This window comes from Bombus terrestris, unplaced genomic scaffold (genome assembly GCF_910591885.1).
Source record: "Bombus terrestris unplaced genomic scaffold, iyBomTerr1.2, whole genome shotgun sequence".
NCBI classification, from domain to species: Eukaryota; Metazoa; Arthropoda; class Insecta; order Hymenoptera; family Apidae; genus Bombus; species Bombus terrestris.
Genome location: NW_025963548.1, coordinates 318,910 through 337,143, shown reverse-complemented (window position 1 = coordinate 337,143; position 18,234 = coordinate 318,910). Strand labels below are relative to the sequence as shown.

The 18,234-nt window shown below is 39.9% G+C and overlaps 1 protein-coding gene across 1 annotated transcript; it reads right to left on the bottom strand.

The window, feature by feature from the left end:
- Positions 1–2,930: 2,930 nt before the first annotated feature.
- On the bottom strand, positions 2,931–16,780 carry LOC125386943 (neuropeptide CCHamide-1 receptor-like). Its single transcript, XM_048414141.1, is given in 7 exon segments — positions 2,931–3,171; positions 3,670–3,884; positions 9,667–9,845; positions 10,067–10,234; positions 14,511–14,542; positions 15,325–15,473; positions 16,697–16,780. Coding segments are annotated over 7 exon segments (1,068 nt in total).
- Positions 16,781–18,234: the final 1,454 nt, after the last annotated feature.

Below are 18,234 nucleotides of genomic sequence, written 5' to 3'. Positions count from 1 at the left end.
TGCAATGGAAGTCGTGCGCGGTCCCTCGTGTTCGCCTGCTCGTTGCACTACGTAGCGGTCATTTCGCAGGACTTTCACCAAACAGTACGGGCCAAGGAACTTTGAATGCAGCTTTAGCCCAGGACCGCCTTGCGTCTTCTCGATCGCCACCACATCTCCTGTTTTGTAGATTGTCGCCTTCTTGCGTCTCTTGTTGAACGCCCTTCGCCGATAAGAGGTCGCGTTGATAGCTCGTCTTCGCACTACCTCAAATTCTCTTGCAGCCGCCTCATTCTTGCTTTTGGTTCGCTTCGTAGAATTCGCGACAGAATTTGTTTGTACAACTCTACAATTCGCGCGATGCTCGGTGCATCCTACAAAAACTTGATCGCAACCGTCCGTATCGTTTCCACCCGACGCTACTGCGGTTATGTTCGCCGCAACCGATTCATCTAACGAAATTTTGTTCATTACGACGGTATCCTTGAGACAAGCACTCCTGAGAACTGCAACTGACTGCTTATGTTGCACGTTCTCGACACGAGATAGATCTACTTCACGCGTTCCTGTCTCTATGTCTACTTTAAGGACCTCTGGACACCCATAGGAATTCTCATCCTTTATTCTATGAATGGAGATATCTCCCCTCTTCGTGTTTATCTCGGCGGTATCCAGGAAGTCTGTACCTATCAACAACGAGTGTTGCATCGCAATGTTCGGAACTACGTGTATCGTTATATGATACAATTCACCGTTTATAATAATATCTATCGGAAATTTGCCGAGCGTAAAATTTCTCTTAGACCCGATACTGTGAAATTCAATAATGTCTCGACTTAACTTAGGCGCTCCGATTTTTACATACTGATTATACCGCATCAAAGTTAACTCGCTACCAGTGTCTATCAGCGCGCTCAGTTCGAAATTTCCGATCTTCACGTCTTTACCACGCTTCGTTGGTAACAATCGAAACACACTACCAACCTCTTTAATGGACTCGCTCAGATTGTCGCACTTCGATGCGATGTGTCCGTACTCTCTACACTTGAAGCACTTAGGACCTCTCGATCCGTTCGGGCAATCCGCGCTTACATGTGCTTTATCGCCGCAATTGTAGCAACGCGTCTTTCTCGCACTTTCACCTTGATTGGAACTGTTGTTTCTCTCAACTCTGGCCGACTTCGCAACCGACTTCGTCCTTCGGCTCTTCTGCTCCTCGTACGCGATTAGCCTCTTCCTTCGCTCCTTAATGGATGCAGCACCATACAGCATAGATTTATGGATTTCTTCGTCTATTATCCCGTCTATGACGTATTCTACTTTGGCTTCTTCCTCTATATCGGCATGACTGGCTATTTTCAGCATGCGATACATGTAGGCCAAGCACGCCTCGTCGCTTTTCTTTTTCGTCTCTCTAAGCTTTTGGTGTACTTGCCTACTGATGGACTTTCTGGAGAACTCTCTGATTAGTCCCTTCTTCAGCTCATGCCAAGTCCTGGCATGGCACTCGAAGCTTGCGAATATTTTCGCCGATCCCCCCAACAGCTTCCTCGCGAAGACTGCCTTCTGACCGTCCGACCCCATACACGTGTCCGCGACTTCTTCGAATGATTCGACCCATCGCTCCACGTTTTCTCCTTCGTCGCCGCTAAACAATTCTAGTGCGTCTTCGACATCTTTAAAGCTTAATACCGAGACGGTACCTGCCTTTTGGCGATATTCATCACGGTCCGAGCACATCGCTCGCGTACCTCTCTTGTGTTTTATCACGTCTCTCTCATCTTCTTCATTGTCACTTTCGACGTCGCTTTCTTCTTCCGACGATACGTTGTCTCCTTCCAGGGCCGCCTGTAGCCGTGCGCGTAGTTCAGATTTTCTCCCTGTGACCTTTAACCCCAAGCTAGCGAGGCGCGCTCTCAACTCATTCGTCCTCAGCTTCTCGAGGTCTTCGTCTCCATCCTGATCGCGCTCAGCTCTCTGCCCACTCCTTAAGTCTCGCTGATTTACCGATTCTTCATCGCGCTTCGATTCCTTCGGAGTTGATTGACCAGCCTTATACGCTCGGTTCAGCCTGGCCATCAGCACTGACTTCGAACCAGATATCAGCAGATTCAGACGTGCGAGCTTATTTCTTAGCTCCTCCAGCGTCGAACCCTCTTCAGTCGAAAACTGTTCCTCTTCACAATTTGCCATTTTCAACTCTTTTTTTTCAGCACAATTAGTTCCGCTAAACGTGTCGTTCTCTGTCTGGTTTCAATCCCGGCTCGAGTCCCCAATTCTAGTATCGGAAAAAGGATAGGATTAGGATAATTCAGATTTGTAAAATTCTCCTAATACTATTTATTAAGATAAATGAAAATAACAGAGATTAATTGGACAGAGAACGATAAATGTTATGAACGATAAATGAACGATAAATGAACTAAAACACAAAAGTCTTATTCCGCTCAAATCACTCTCGCAACTCTATAACTCTAACAACTCGATCTCTCTACAACGCTAGCAACTCTACAACTCTCGCCTTCTGCATCTGCACTCGCACGCTCTCGCTTCTCAACTCATACTGCACGCCTTTTGCATTCGTTCTCGTTGGCGTCTCAACTAATTCTATCCTTAGCGTCTCTTTGTCTTTTCTCGTCCCATCGAACACGTGTCCCGAAACCCCGTGGCCAGGGTCACGCAGGCTCTTTCCACATAACTGTCCACTCGAAAGGACCGACGACACATTGATGTACTCGGCGGCGCCACGGCTCTCGCCACTTTGTATACTGTTCGGCCGATATCTTGGGCCTTTTGCCCACGATACTACATAATCATAATCGATCATTAAACATAATTGAAACATTCAACATTGATCTACTCTACTTGGGAATGGTTCGTGATTTTTAACAAAATATTCGCTGTGTTGACATCTAGGGATTGTTTTAAAAAATGAATTATGATCTAGAGTGTTAGGTCGGTCTTGTGTCTCCGGTACTTTTTAACTCGCGAGGAGCGGTCGCGTTTAGTTCCTGTGTGTTTCTCCGGAACGTCGAGCTGAAGCTGGTTTCGTCGAATTTCTTTCGCCCAACCATTCGTTTCCTTCGTGAAAATTTCATTCTTCGATTACCATTCCTGACCGAAGTGTTCGTTTCTGTTCGACAGACTCTTGATCTCCTCCTCTTCAGGGAACAACAAAGATATCTGTTGAATCTATAAGCAAAACCTTGTTCATTGGTCAATACGAAACTTTATATTCTTATATGAAAAGCTTTCTGTTTGTTTTTCAATTGTTTGTCCGCTTTTTTGAGTTTTCGGTTTACAAACCTGTTTGTTTACAGCCGTATACTCGTTTATACTGCTTTGTTGTTTCTTTAGTCAGTTGTGATGTAGAGGTAGTGAAATGAGTATGGATATGTTATCATTTCATGCAACATGTAGTACAGAATGTAATATAATAATTAGAATGCTGATATTTATGCATTTCAAAATATTTAAATAACATGGAAAAAGATAGAAGGGGAGTGAAACAAAATTCTGTTTAGGTTCCATTTTTCTAATCGTGTTCGTAAGAACATAAATTTGCATAAACATTTCCATTCTATATATAGTATTTTAAGCAGAATGTGTGCTTCGACTTGTTATTTCGTTTTACAATGTTTTAAGTTTAATAGCTGACATTTGATAGGTCGCTTATCTTGTCATACTCACCTCTCGCGGAATGTTGTGCTCGCAAAATATAGAACGACGGGGTTGATACAGCTGTTGATGAAGCTCATACATAAACCAATGATCCTGAAAATATGCCAATATTTATTGTAGTCCTCCATGGTTGATGCAAAAAAGTGGAACCAAATCATAAATGTGTGATATGGTAGGAAGCAGATGAAGAAGAAAAGCACAATGGAGATCACCATTTTTCCAACCTGTTGATCACAGAGAACGAAAGATACGTATTAAACTGGGACAACTAACTCGGTACTTGGCCTAATTAGTTAAAATTTAATTATTAGGAACCTAGATTAGGATATTTTTTAGTAAGACAGTAAAAAATCTGAGATAAACAGTTAAATGTAGATTAGGCATTACAGTATTACTTTTTAAATTCTGGAATATACAGAAGATTTTCTCTTCCTCTCTCTTTTCCATCATCTTATGCGATGAATAGACAAAGATTTGACATGACAACTAGCGCTTGTCAGCAAGTTTTACGATATGTCCGTTTAAAAATATTGTAATATCGTGGGCAAAAGGCTTAAGATATCGGCTGAACCGTGTACAAAGTGGCGAGAGCCGTGGCGCCTTTCAAGTGGATAGTTTTATGGAAAGAGCCTGCGTGACCCTGGCCACGGGGCTTCGGGACACGTGTTCGATGGAACGAGAAAAGACAAAGAGACGCTAAAGGTTGTCTTAGTTGAGACGCCAGCGAGAACGAATGCAAAAGGAGTGCAGTATGAGTTGAGAAGCGAGAGCGTGCGAGTGCAGAAGCCGAAGACTATAGTTGTAGGGTTGTAGAATTGCCAGCGTTGTAGAGAGATTAAGTTGTTGCGTTATAGAGTTGCGAGAGTGATTTGAGTAGAATAAGACTTTTGTGTTTTAGTTCAAGTTGAACATTTATCGTTCTCTGTCCAACTAATCTCTGTTATTTTTACTTATCACAAATAAATAGTATTAGGAGAATTTTACAAATCTAAATTATCCTAATCCTATCCCTTTTTCCCGATACTACAATATCTATAATAAGATTTCGCAGGTATCTGCCTCAGATCGATCGCGACCTTAGCAGGTTTAGTCATCGTTCAATTGATCTTGTAAATATGCTTTCAACGTCTCGACACCGATGTCGTTAGATAATACGCCTTTGCCTCAACTTTTGAAATATTACGTTAAATAAATTCTCAAGTTCGATATTTAACTTCTTTCACAGAAGTCTTTTTTATCAGAAAGATAAATGGAGATTAACTGGAAGAAAATGTCGCCAAGAGAAATAGTCTTTTCACAGCCGAGGAACAAATCTGGAAAGAGTGCAGGCGTTCTAGCATCTACGAAAAATAAAGAGGCGATAACTCGTAGTCGTTCGAGCGAATGGATCATTTTGATTCGCATGCAGCGTGTCTTGGTATGGATTGCCAGAGGATAGTAGTTAAATCGAACCTCTCGTCCAGGCGTAATTCTCAGCCGTTATCTAGAAGTGATTTGTCATCGCTGTATTTATAGGCCAATCGATTATATTATTTGTCCGAATTGTTCCATGAAATTGTATTAATCTCGAAACTCTATTTTCACGAAACATAGCTACCGTTATTACTACTACGAAATGGCTCTTTGTTATCAAAATGGATTAGAGAACGGTTGAATGCATTTGACGGATGAAAACATTGGAAAAGTAGAAGTAAGAACCGTGGTTATTGAAGGTTCTGTTGTATCTTCGCTAGACACGCTTCGATGCCACCTTCTATTGAATTAGTCGAAGTGAATCAGAATATCGAGCCGCCTGTGAAGTGATTTTTAAATCAGACAACAAAGACTTTCTGTTATCGAGTATTTTAATACACTGACTTGGTGTATTAGATCAAGCCATTGTACTCACGTTGCATAAAAAGGAATACATTTCTATTGAAATAATAATTGGTCGAAAGACTTGATCAAATATGCGAACGATATTCATCTTAAATTGTGTACGAAGTTTTCAAATAAATTATTGTTTTATATACAACAGAAACGAGGAAGACGAAGAGTTGGCTCGTTGAAGAAACTTCATTGGTCGATACGTCGATGTACTTTAAGATGATCGACCGTCACTTTTCATTCAAATACAATACGGAAAGTGAAATTGGATTACATGCTAAAGATGTTGCCAGAGAATATCCCGATCTATAATGATTTATAATTAGCATTCTATCCCGGAAGTTGTGGAACGCCTTCTTCTAGTTGTTGGACTAGACCTGTTTCATCGATGCTTAACCGTATAGTAGTATCGTGGACAAAAGGCCTAAGATATCGGCCGAATCGTAAACAATGTAGCGAGAGCCGCGGCATCGTCGGGTACATCAATGTGTTGTCGGTACTTTCAAGTGAACAGTTTCGTGGAAAAGGCCTGCGTGACCCTGGCCACGGGCGTTTTCGGGACACGTGCGCGATAGGGCGGGAAAAGACAAAAGAGATGCTAAAGAGAGTGTTAGTTTAGACGCCGGAGAGAACGAATGCAAAAGGCGTACAGTATGAGTTGAGAAGCGAAAGCGTGCAAGTGCAGATGCCGAAGACGAGAGTTATAGATTTGCGAGAGTGATTTGAGCGGAATAAGACTTTTGTGTTTTAGTTCAAGTTGAACATTTATCGTTCTCTGTCCAATTAATCTCTGTTATTTCCATTTATCTTAATAAATAGTATTAGGAGAATTTTACAAATCTAAATTATCCTAATCCTATCCTTTTTCCGATACTAGAATTGGGGACTCGAGCCGGGATTGAAACCAGACAGAGAACGACACGTTTAGCGGAACTAATTGTGCTGAAAAAAAAGAGTTGAAAATGGCAAATTGTGAAGAGGAACAGTTTTCGACTGAAGAGGGTTCGACGCTGGAGGAGCTAAGAAATAAGCTCGCACGTCTGAATCTGCTGATATCTGGTTCGAAGTCAGTGCTGATGGCCAGGCTGAACCGAGCGTATAAGGCTGGTCAATCAACTCCGAAGGAATCGAAGCGCGATGAAGAATCGGTAAATCAGCGAGACTTAAGGAGTGGGCAGAGAGCTGAGCGCGATCAGGATGGAGACGAAGACCTCGAGAAGCTGAGGACGAATGAGTTGAGAGCGCGCCTCGCTAGCTTGGGGTTAAAGGTCACAGGGAGAAAATCTGAACTACGCGCACGGCTACAGGCGGCCCTGGAAGGAGACAACGTATCGTCGGAAGAAGAAAGCGACGTCGAAAGTGACAATGAAGAAGATGAGAGAGACGTGATAAAACACAAGAGAGGTACGCGAGCGATGTGCTCGGACCGTGATGAATATCGCCAAAAGGCAGGTACCGTCTCGGTATTAAGCTTTAAAGATGTCGAAGACGCACTAGAATTGTTTAGCGGCGACGAAGGAGAAAACGTGGAGCGATGGGTCGAATCATTCGAAGAAGTCGCGGACACGTGTATGGGGTCGGACGGTCAGAAGGCAGTCTTCGCGAGGAAGCTGTTGGGGGGATCGGCGAAAATATTCGCAAGCTTCGAGTGCCATGCCAGGACTTGGCATGAGCTGAAGAAGGGACTAATCAGAGAGTTCTCCAGAAAGTCCATCAGTAGGCAAGTACACCAAAAGCTTAGAGAGACGAAAAAGAAAAGCGACGAGGCGTGCTTGGCCTACATGTATCGCATGCTGAAAATAGCCAGTCATGCCGATATAGAGGAAGAAGCCAAAGTAGAATACGTCATAGACGGGATAATAGACGAAGAAATCCATAAATCTATGCTGTATGGTGCTGCATCCATTAAGGAGCTAAGGAAGAGGCTAATCGCGTACGAGGAGCAGAAGAGCCGAAGGACGAAGTCGGTTGCGAAGTCGGCCAGAGTTGAGAGAAACAACAGTTCCAATCAAGGTGAAAGTGCGAGAAAGACGCGTTGCTACAATTGCGGCGATAAAGCACATGTAAGCGCGGATTGCCCGAACGGATCGAGAGGTCCTAAGTGCTTCAAGTGTAGAGAGTACGGACACATCGCATCGAAGTGCGACAATCTGAGCGAGTCCATTAAAGAGGTTGGTAGTGTGTTTCGATTGTTACCAACGAAGCGTGGTAAAGACGTGAAGATCGGAAATTTCGAACTGAGCGCGCTGATAGACACTGGTAGCGAGTTAACTTTGATGCGGTATAATCAGTATGTAAAAATCGGAGCGCCTAAGTTAAGTCGAGACATTATTGAATTTCACAGTATCGGGTCTAAGAGAAATTTTACGCTCGGCAAATTTCCGATAGATATTATTATAAACGGTGAATTGTATCATATAACGATACACGTAGTTCCGAACATTGCGATGCAACACTCGTTGTTGATAGGTACAGACTTCCTGGATACCGCCGAGATAAACACGAAGAGGGGAGATATCTCCATTCATAGAATAAAGGATGAGAATTCCTATGGGTGTCCAGAGGTCCTTAAAGTAGACATAGAGACAGGAACGCGTGAAGTAGATCTATCTCGTGTCGAGAACGTGCAACATAAGCAGTCAGTTGCAGTTCTCAGGAGTGCTTGTCTCAAGGATACCGTCGTAATGAACAAAATTTCGTTAGATGAATCGGTTGCGGCGAACATAACCGCAGTAGCGTCGGGTGGAAACGATACGGACGGTTGCGATCAAGTTTTTGTAGGACGCACCGAGCATCGCGCGAATTGTAGAGTTGTACAAACAAATTCTGTCGCGAATTCTACGAAGCGAACCAAAAGCAAGAATGAGGCGGCTGCAAGAGAATTTGAGGTAGTGCGAAGACGAGCTATCAGCGCGACCTTTTATCGGCGAAGGGCGTTCAACAAGAGACGCAAGAAGGCGACAATCTACAAAACAGGAGATCTGGTGGCGATCGAGAGGACGCAAGGCGGTCCTGGGTTAAAGCTGCATTCAAAGTTCCTTGGCCCGTACTGTTTGGTGAAAGTCCTGCGAAATGACCGCTACGTAGTGCAACGAGCAGGCGAACACGAGGGACCGCGCACGACTTCCATTGCAGCCGACCACATGAAGTGGTGGAACGTTGGTGTTAGTAATGATAGTGAGAACAATGGTGGTGAGCACATCTGAGGGCAGATGTGATTTGTCAGGAATGGCCGGGTGTAGTATCGTGGGCAAAAGGCCCAAGATATCGGCAGAACCGTATACAAAGTGGCGAGAGCCGTGGCGCCGTTGAGTACATCAATGTGTCGTCGGTCCTTTCGAGTGGACAGTTTTGTGGAAAGAGCCTGCTTGACCCTGGCCACGGGGTTTCGGGACACGTGTTCGATGGGACGAGAAAAGACAAAGAGACGCTAAGGGTAGAGTTAGTTGAGACGCCAGCGAGAGCGAATGCAAAAGTCGTGCAGTATGAGTTGAGAAGCGAGAGCGTGCGAGTGCAGATGCCGAAGACGAGAGTTGTAGAGTTGCGAAAGTTATTTGAGCGGAATAAGACTTTTGTGTTTTAGTTCAAGTTGAACATTTATCGTTCTCTGTCCAATTAATCTCTGTTATTTTCATTTATCTTAATAAATAGTGTTTTGAGAATTTTACACATCTAAATTATCCTAATCCTATCCCTTTTCCGATTGGCTTAAGGTTGTATTACATAATCTTATTATTGATCGTATCGAAGATTGCGTAAGTAAAGTATAGTTTATAACAATTGCACCATCGACTCGAGATTTGCGCTAAATTAATTCCGCTTCTTCTTGCACCTTGTTACTCGGGTACATGATGAGCGTGAAATTTTGTTAAAGTAAATAATTTATAGCTATAACTCTATTTACATCACAGTCTAAGTAACAATTTATTACAATTTAAATTTATTTGCAAGTTGACTGCTTATATATAGGCAATGTAATTTCATAAATATATCATACAGGTAGCAATTTCAATTTCTCTGTTCTACACCTTTTCACTGGTATACCTGTATGTCTTGGTATACCTGTATGTATACCTTTTGTGTCAAAATTAGATTTACTTGAACATTGTATAATTTCATAATAATATCGATTCACTCTACCTTTCTGCGTAATCGAATTTGCTCCAGCCGCTGAATTGCAGATAATTCGCATGGCATGTTCCTGGTGGACAGTTCAAGGTGTCGTGCAATTTGTAAATAGTATCCTGCTATAATGAGTAACGGTATCGCGTAGTAGGCCAGGAACTTGAATAACACCACCCCTCTCCTATAGCTTGCCCCTGCGTTTCAGAACAAGAAATAAATTAATACGACTTCGTGGGTGTGAAATGAAAACACGGAGAAATGTCCAAGCAGAGATCGTAAACGAGCAACTATTTTGCTTTCTGTATGTTCAGTTTAGGAGAAGAATACTTATAATTCGTTCTTATAATTCGTTCCCGGATTGAGTAGAATAGTTTTTTAATCCGGATAGAAATATTTCAGCGTGTAAGATACTCACCCAAATCCACGGGGAAAGGGTTACAGATGTGGATGCTGAAGTTAATTTTTATATCTACGTTCATCACGTGAGAGAAAACAGCAGCAGGCATCGACAGAACAATCGCCAGCATCCAAATAATGCAGGCTATTAGTATCGCTAATCGTTTTGCATTCATTCCGGCCACATTTTTTTTTTATTTATTAAAATTCACAATTTGGACATTTGGTGGAATTTTTTAACGGTTAAATTAGCATGTTGGTGGCTACCCCCAGCGGGGTACTATCCTCGTGTTTGTTAGGTTATGTCCTTTATAAGGTCTGTTGGGTGCTTCCTTTTTAGTCTTCTGTCCATGTTTAAGGTTTTGTATGTTTCCGCAGCTAGCCGGTTTGGGTGTGTTGCTATTCTTGATTTGTATTTCTCGGAGTATCTGCTAATTTCTTCCTTGACCGTTGGCATTCCCAGGTCCCTCCGTATATCTTCGTTTCTGATGTACCAAGGTCCGTTTACTATTGTTCTGAGGATTTTAGCCTGTATTACCTCTATTTTGTTTATATGTCTCATTGCAGCCGTCCCCCATAATGGTATTCCGTACGTCCAGATTGGTTTTATGATCGTTTTATATATTTTTAAATTATTTTCTAAGCTTAGTTTGGATTTTCGGCTTGTTAGCCAATGCATTTGTCTCCTTGTTTTCTGTATTTTTTCTACTATTGATTTGATGTGTAGTTTCCATGTGAGTTGTGTATCTAAGTGGAGTCCTAGGTATTTGATATGCTTTGTTTGCGTTATATGCGTGCCGTTCAATAGGATGTTTGGTGGTATCTTTTTTCGTAGCATGAATGTAATATGGTTGCATTTATTGGGGTTTGCTTTTATTTGTTTTTCTTGTAGCCAATTTTCTATTTTTATGATATGTTCTTGTAGTATTTTGACTGCCGTTTCAGGGTTAGTATGCCTAGTATAGGTGTGTCGTCCGCGAATGTCAATACTGTGCTGTTGGTAGTTGTTGGTATGTTCGCCGTGTATAATGTGTATTGGGCCTAGGACGCTTCCTTGTGGTACCCCGGCCTTGATGTCTTTAACTTGAGAATGTGTGTCCTTGATTTTTATTACGAAGGTTCTGCTGCTTAGGTAGGATTTTATTAATTGGTGTATTTGCTCCGGGAATTGTTTCCTAATTGTTTGTAGTAGACTTTCATGGTTAATTTTATCGAATGCTTTCTCTATGTCTATAAAGAGGGCTGTGCAGTATTCCTTGTTTTCTAGTGCTACTATTATTTCGTTTATAAGCCTGTGCATTTGCTCTATCGTGGAGTGTTTATTTCTGAAACCAAATTGGTGATCCGGTATTAGTTTTTTTGTCTCTATTATTGTTTTTATCCGGCAATATATTATTTTTTCCAGTATTTTGGAAAATACTGGAAGCAGTGATATTGGTCTGTAAGATGCAGTTTGGTGCGGGTCTTTGCCTGGTTTATGTAACATTTTGATCTGTGCTAATTTCCATGGTTTGGGGAAGTATTGAATTCTTAGAATTGCATTGAATATTATTGTCATTAGTCTTATTGCTTTGGCGGAAGGTTTTTCAAGATTTTACCATTGATTAGGTCGATTCCTGGCGCTTTGTTGTTTTTTGTATTATCAATTATGTTTCTAATTTCTTGTGCTGATGTTTTAGGTATGGTGTATTCCTTGTCGGTTGTGGTAATAGTGGTTTGTGGATCCTCCTCCGTATGACTTTTGAGGTTGCTGTTGTTGATAATGTGTGGTGTGAATGTGTTGCAGAGGTGGTTGGAGAGTTCTTCATCTTGTTCTTCGTTGCTTCTTGCCCATGCGTTATCTGCTTTTCTGATTGCCGGGACGGGTATTATTGGCTTCCTCATTTTTTTCGTGGCTTTCCATAGTGAATAGTTGGTGTTCTCGTGTGTGGAGAGTGTCCCTATGAACTTCGCGAATTCGTTATCGTTGTGCTCCTTTATTTTGTTTTTTATTTCCTTTGCAAGTTTGTTTAAGTGTTTTTTGTTTTCTCGGGTTCTGTATTTTTGCCATTTTGCTTTTGCTTTTCTTTTTTCTTTGATTTTGTCGAGTATTTCTTGCGGGATTGTTATTGTTTGTCTGCTGGTTGATTCGGGTGTAGTGGTTGTCCTTGCTGCTTCTTGAATAGTTGCTGTCAATGTTGCTACTGCCTGTTCTATGTGTTCAGGAATTTTTAACGGGATGTTGCAGTTTATTTTGCTTTCTATTATTTCTTTGAAAGTTTGCCATTTGGTGGTTTTATTGCATAGTGTTTCTGGTTTGCTATAGTGTATTGGTTTGTTTCTGTATTCAATTATTATGGGTGTATGATCGGAGCTGAGCTCGAGGTTGGGTGTTATTTTTAGTTTATTTGTGTTTAGTCCCCTTGTAACTGCAAAGTCCAGAAGATCTGGTTTTTTGTTCAGGTCAGTCGGCCAATGTGTCGGTGTTCCTGTGGATAATATATTGAGGTTATTATTTCTAATGTATTTTTCCAGTGTTCTACCTCGAGGTGTAATGTTTCTTGACCCCCAAAGCGTGTGCTTTGAGTTGTAGTCTCCCGCTGCGATGTACTTGTCCCCTAGGTCCTGGAAGTATTCTTCCCACATTTGTGTTGTTATTTTGTGTCGCGGAGGCACATATACTGCTGACAACTGGAAGTAGTTGCTGCTAGTTTGAACTGTAACAGTGGTTGCTTGTAAATATTCTTTGTTAACTTGGCTGTGTAGATAATGTTTGATATCGTTTCCGACTATCACTGCTGTCCCTCCGTGAGCTTTTCCTGAGGGGTGTTTGGTATCATATATGGTGTAGTATGGTATTTTCAAGTAGCTTTTTGTAGCGAAGTGTGTTTCTGAGACAAGTAGTATGTCTATATTGTTATTGTATATGAATGTTTTAATTTCGAGGGCCCGTTGTTGTAGGCCGTTTGAGTTCCAGGCTGCTATTTTTAGAGTGTCCGTTTTTATTTTTTGCTTAGCACGTTTGTAATTAGTTGTAGCATGACTGTGATTTGTTGGGTTTGCTGTTTGAGTACTGCGTTTTGTTCGCTTATCATTCTGGTTAGCATTTCGGTGTTCTTTATGGATTGTTTGAGCAGTTCTTTGATTTCTGCAGTGTCATTGTTACGATTACTGTGGTACTGGTTGTGTGTATGTGTTGATTGGCTGGTTACTTGAGCATAGCTTAGACCACCAATGGTGTTGGTGCTGATAGGTTTGGTGTTTATTGCTTGCTCTGTACTTGGAATTATGTCAGGTTTTGTGCTGTCCTGTTGGGCTTGTGTGTTAGTGATTGTCCTGCTTCGTAGGGGCGGGAACAGTTTACGTTGTAATTGTTTTCTTACTTCACATCTTTTATAGCTGGCTGGGTGGTTTCCGTTACAGTTGTAGCATTTAACCTCCTCTATTTTTCCCGTGGATGGGCAGTGTGTCGTGAGATGATTTTTTGCGCATTTAACGCATGCCGGGGTTCTATTGCAATAGTTTTTAGTGTGTCCGTATTGTTGGCACCTTATGCATTGTGGGATTTCTTTTTTATGTCTGGGTGGCTCCACTTTTACTATTGTGTTTAGTAATTTTTCTATATCGTATATTTCTTTGTTGTTGTTTTTAGGTTCTAGTTCAACTAGGAATAGCGGTAACGGTTGTTTGGTATCGTATTTGTTGATGTTATTAATTGACCTTACCTGGTGTCCGATTTTTGCCAGTTCTTCACTTATTTTTCCGGTATTTGTTTTTGGGTGTAGTCCCCTGATTACTGCTTTGTAGCTTTTGTCGGTTTTGAGTTGAAAAGTGTGATATGCTGCGTTTTTTTTCCTTTAGTGATCTTGTAATTTTTCTGAATATTTCTGGGGTGTTGGTTTGCACTTTCACCTGGTCTATTTTTATCTGTTTGATGATATAGTTGTCCTTCCCTGCGGTGTTGTTTAGTAGTTCGATGAGGGGGTCAATTATTTTCGCGTCTATGTATATCGGTGGTGGTTTGGGAGTACGGTTTGTCGGACTTTCCGTTGGGTCCGTTGCTGCCTCTTCTGACAGTGCGCTGAATGGATTGTGCAGCTTGATATCTTGTAGCCATTGTTTTTTTCATATGTATCGATTTTCCTCGCGCTTGCGAGCGGGGTTACCTTCCGTTTTTTGCTGGAGGTTGCCACCGTCCAGCTTTCTTCCTGGTGTATTGGTATGTTTTGTTCCCCGTCGGATTGTATTGTTTCCATAATATCATCATTTTTCTCTACATATGTAGAGTCTGTAGCTTTATTTATGAAAAATGTTTCACCGGAGTTAATTATTTTTATTGGTGGAATCTGCATGATTCCACGTTTTGTCTATTTTTGGCGTTAACTTTGTCCCTTTCTCTTCCCTCTTGCCGCACTTTCACTGGAGCACTGTTTCGCACGTCCGTTTAGGTCGCCTGCCCAGGCGGAACTGGTTTCCGGCCACATGGCGGCCAATAGGATTTTAGACCGCGTAGTACCTACGATGCAACACGAGCATATCTTTCTTTTATTTGTAAATCAATTTTTATTGAAACTTTAACCCTGAAATACTATAGAACGGAGGAATTTATACCCCACTTAAATGTTTCTTTTACAGATGCCTGTTGTGCGTGTATTTATTACTGTTGAGAAATGGTTGTTATTTATACGTTCCGAGCTGTCTCGTGCAACAAATGTACCAACTGTAATATTAATATGTTGGCAAGACAGAAATCTTAGATTATATATAGATTTCTGTTTTACAATTTATTTATTATTTTATTTTATTTGCTTTATTACTAAATTTATTACTATTGGACAAGGGTGTTTAACGCCTTCTGTTTTATTAAACGTCACTAACGATACTAATTCAAATATGCAGATAGATCCTGATAATTATTTGACATGGAAGAAATCAAAATTATTTAGCAACGTATCGTTTGTTGGAAATGAGCGTTGTGTTAATAAAATGATATGTAATTTTCAATATAGCGTTAATTGGATTGTTTATAAATGCAGTATTGCAGGGTTAAGATTAAATGATGTCTGATTAAATGAATTCTTCAGTTATACTTTATTTTAACGTTGAACTTTCTTATTAATGTAAATTAATTGATTTTCTTAATAGCGAAAAGGAAATTGGACGTTTGAGATTTCATTTCGATTACTGATTAAAGAGTCGATTGGTCCATTAATGGGGCGGAACTTCACTAAAGTTAGGACGACCAGCCTATCCCTGAGACAACAATTTCCTCAACCGTAACTGGGTTTGACAACTTACCTCTCGGCTGATAACGCGGTCAGAGTGAAAACTGAGACACCGACTGAAATATCCTTGACGCACTCCGATAATTTGCAAACTGTCTGTCCCCACAGCCATGAATCGAATGTGAATATAACAGACGTGCGTGGTACACTCGTTAGGATCACCTGAAATAAACGAAAATTAAAATTAAAAATATACACCTGTATTTTATTGTATTGTATTTCCACGGTCAATTGTACTCGTGTTATTCAATCTACCCTTTATCGAAATTTTATTCGAATATTTTTCTGTACTTTTGCGAAATTTAATTGAATTCTACGAATATATGGGAAACGTTTTAAAATCTGTTTCGTTGAAAACCCTTTATCGAAATTTTATTTGAATATTTTTCTGTAATTTTGCGAAATTTGATTGAATTCTACGAATATATGGGAAACATTTGAAAATCTGTTTCGTTGAAAACGACGCCTTCGACATTTCGATAGGTGAGAGCGATAAAATAAACAATACTTGATATTATATTTGTACGGCATCGAGCATATAGTAAAATTATTAGGAAAACATTTATCAGGATTCATTGTTATCGAGAAAATTAAAATAAAAACAATCCGCGATTATGATACAGAAAAATCTATTAAAAATATTCGTGATGAATTCACATCCCACGTCCTTTTAACATACTGTGTAACGTTCACTCAATTTGCGAAAAAAAGATTCCCTCATTAACTCGCTAAATTTCGTCTGAAATACGGACGTCTCTGATGAATTTCGAGATAAAAGGGGGATATTAACAGGAACGTTTTGTATTAAATATTATAATAAAAAATGTAGATTAAGCGAATTTTCTGCAATTTCATGCGGGATGTACAAATTTCGACGTATGATCGAAGACTCAATTATGCTGTTGCACTTTTTTCTCAGTGTTAATCGTGAAATACACATTTTCTTTTTGTTTAAGCATGATCGTTCGAACACTATAATCGAGAAAATATTTATTTATGATTTTCACAGATGATATCGTATGAATCGCATTAATCTTTGATTATTCTCCGTCCGGCTATAAATTGTCCATGGATCAAGATGTATAGCTACATATATCATAAAGTAAGCTCGATATCCACGAAAATAAACGCGTTTATAATCGAACTCGCTATTGGTCCACGATTACGTGTCCAGAACAACGGAATTTTAACGTCTGATTCAAGGTCTCATATAGCATGTGCTTCTTTTAGAAATTATTTATGAAAATATTTGAATATTTCTAGAGATTTTTATGAATGATTATGAATGATTTTTCCATTTTATTCGACGTCGGAGATCCTTTTTTTGAACGTCGGTCTTGAATGATACATTAGAGATAATATATACACATCCTGTCCTTTCTTACCAAAAGATCGCCCAGAGCCAAGGAAAAGATGTAAACGTTGGATGTATTTTTCGTGTTGGAATCGGCCCCCAAAGTAATCATCATCATTCCGTTTCCAAATACACCCACTATCAGGATTATTAAAAATATCCCAGGTACTATGTAGGTTTCCGGGCGATGGATGTATGGAATGTAACCATTCTCCTCGACGAGGCCCGTTGCATTCAGATTCACAGCCATCTGTAAAAGAATAAATCCACGTCTTTTCCATTCTTGAATATACAACCGCAGTCACTGCAATTTACTCCCTTTTACCGCGTTAAGGACAACTTGAAATTCTTCAACATTTTTCCAGCAAATTTATTTAGTTTTCCGCGGAATAACAAAGCAAACTATGCGTTATGTATTTTATTTTCATTTTCAAACGTTGAACGCGGGTGCTAACTCTATTCGTTACGCGTATACATTTTTATAGAGAGACAAGATTTTATTTGTCAATGAAATTAAACATGAATTTCATCAATCAGATATTTCTATTTATTTTAATTCGATCGATTGCTCTTCGACAAATTGCGCCGGTTGTCCATCGTTATTTCCTCACGCTGCTTCCACGTCTAACTATCGAATGATTGGATAACAATTTCTCATCGAGCCGGAGAATCGGTCGGATTTCGACGATCAACTACTAGTTCAAAAATTGAAACGGTACCAATAAACGTGCCTTTCTCCCTCGTAAAACTATACAGTCATTTGAATGTATTGCAAACGTTCTACTTTTCGTGTATTTCCATGGAGGTTAGCTAAATTGGTATGTGGACGAATGTGAATTTACGTGTGTGTTTATCACTGGAAATAAAACGAAAAGACTGCACATTCCCGTGGAAGGTAGGTAGGCAAAGAAATTGTTCATTTCTTTTGATATTTCAAGAAAACTACCTCGACACCTGTGTGCGCGTTTTAAACAAATTATTTGCCCAATGGCACGTGATAATACCCTGTAATCGGAAGCTTTGTAGTTTGCAGCGATAAGGAGACTATACAAATATATTTAAATTGTATTTCGGCTATGTAGTTATTGGGAAAATTGGAATATTTATAGAAAACTTTTATGAATATTATGTGTTTCATATGAAATTATTATAGTTATATAGGTAAGGTTTGAAAGAAATCTGTAAATGTATATAGAAACTACAAGACATACACTTAAATCGTCGCGTGCCACTAATATTTCGTAGCGATCACAATATTTATTTAAATAATTCATCATGTTGTTAAGCCTAAATATTCAGTCAGACTATTTTTAACATTCATTATGTGTTTAAAATAAGTGTTTATAATATATACTAATTTTTGTATTAAGTGTTTTAGTATTTTTCAAGCAATTTTTTATTATCATGTAATTTTTATGTCATGTATACATTTTTATATTATGTACGTATAATAATGTCCCATTAATAGTTCTAATTAAATTCCAAACTGTTTTATATAACACAGACAATATATGCATAAAAGTTGTCTACGATAAATATTCAAATATATGCAGCGTGGCGAACCACTGT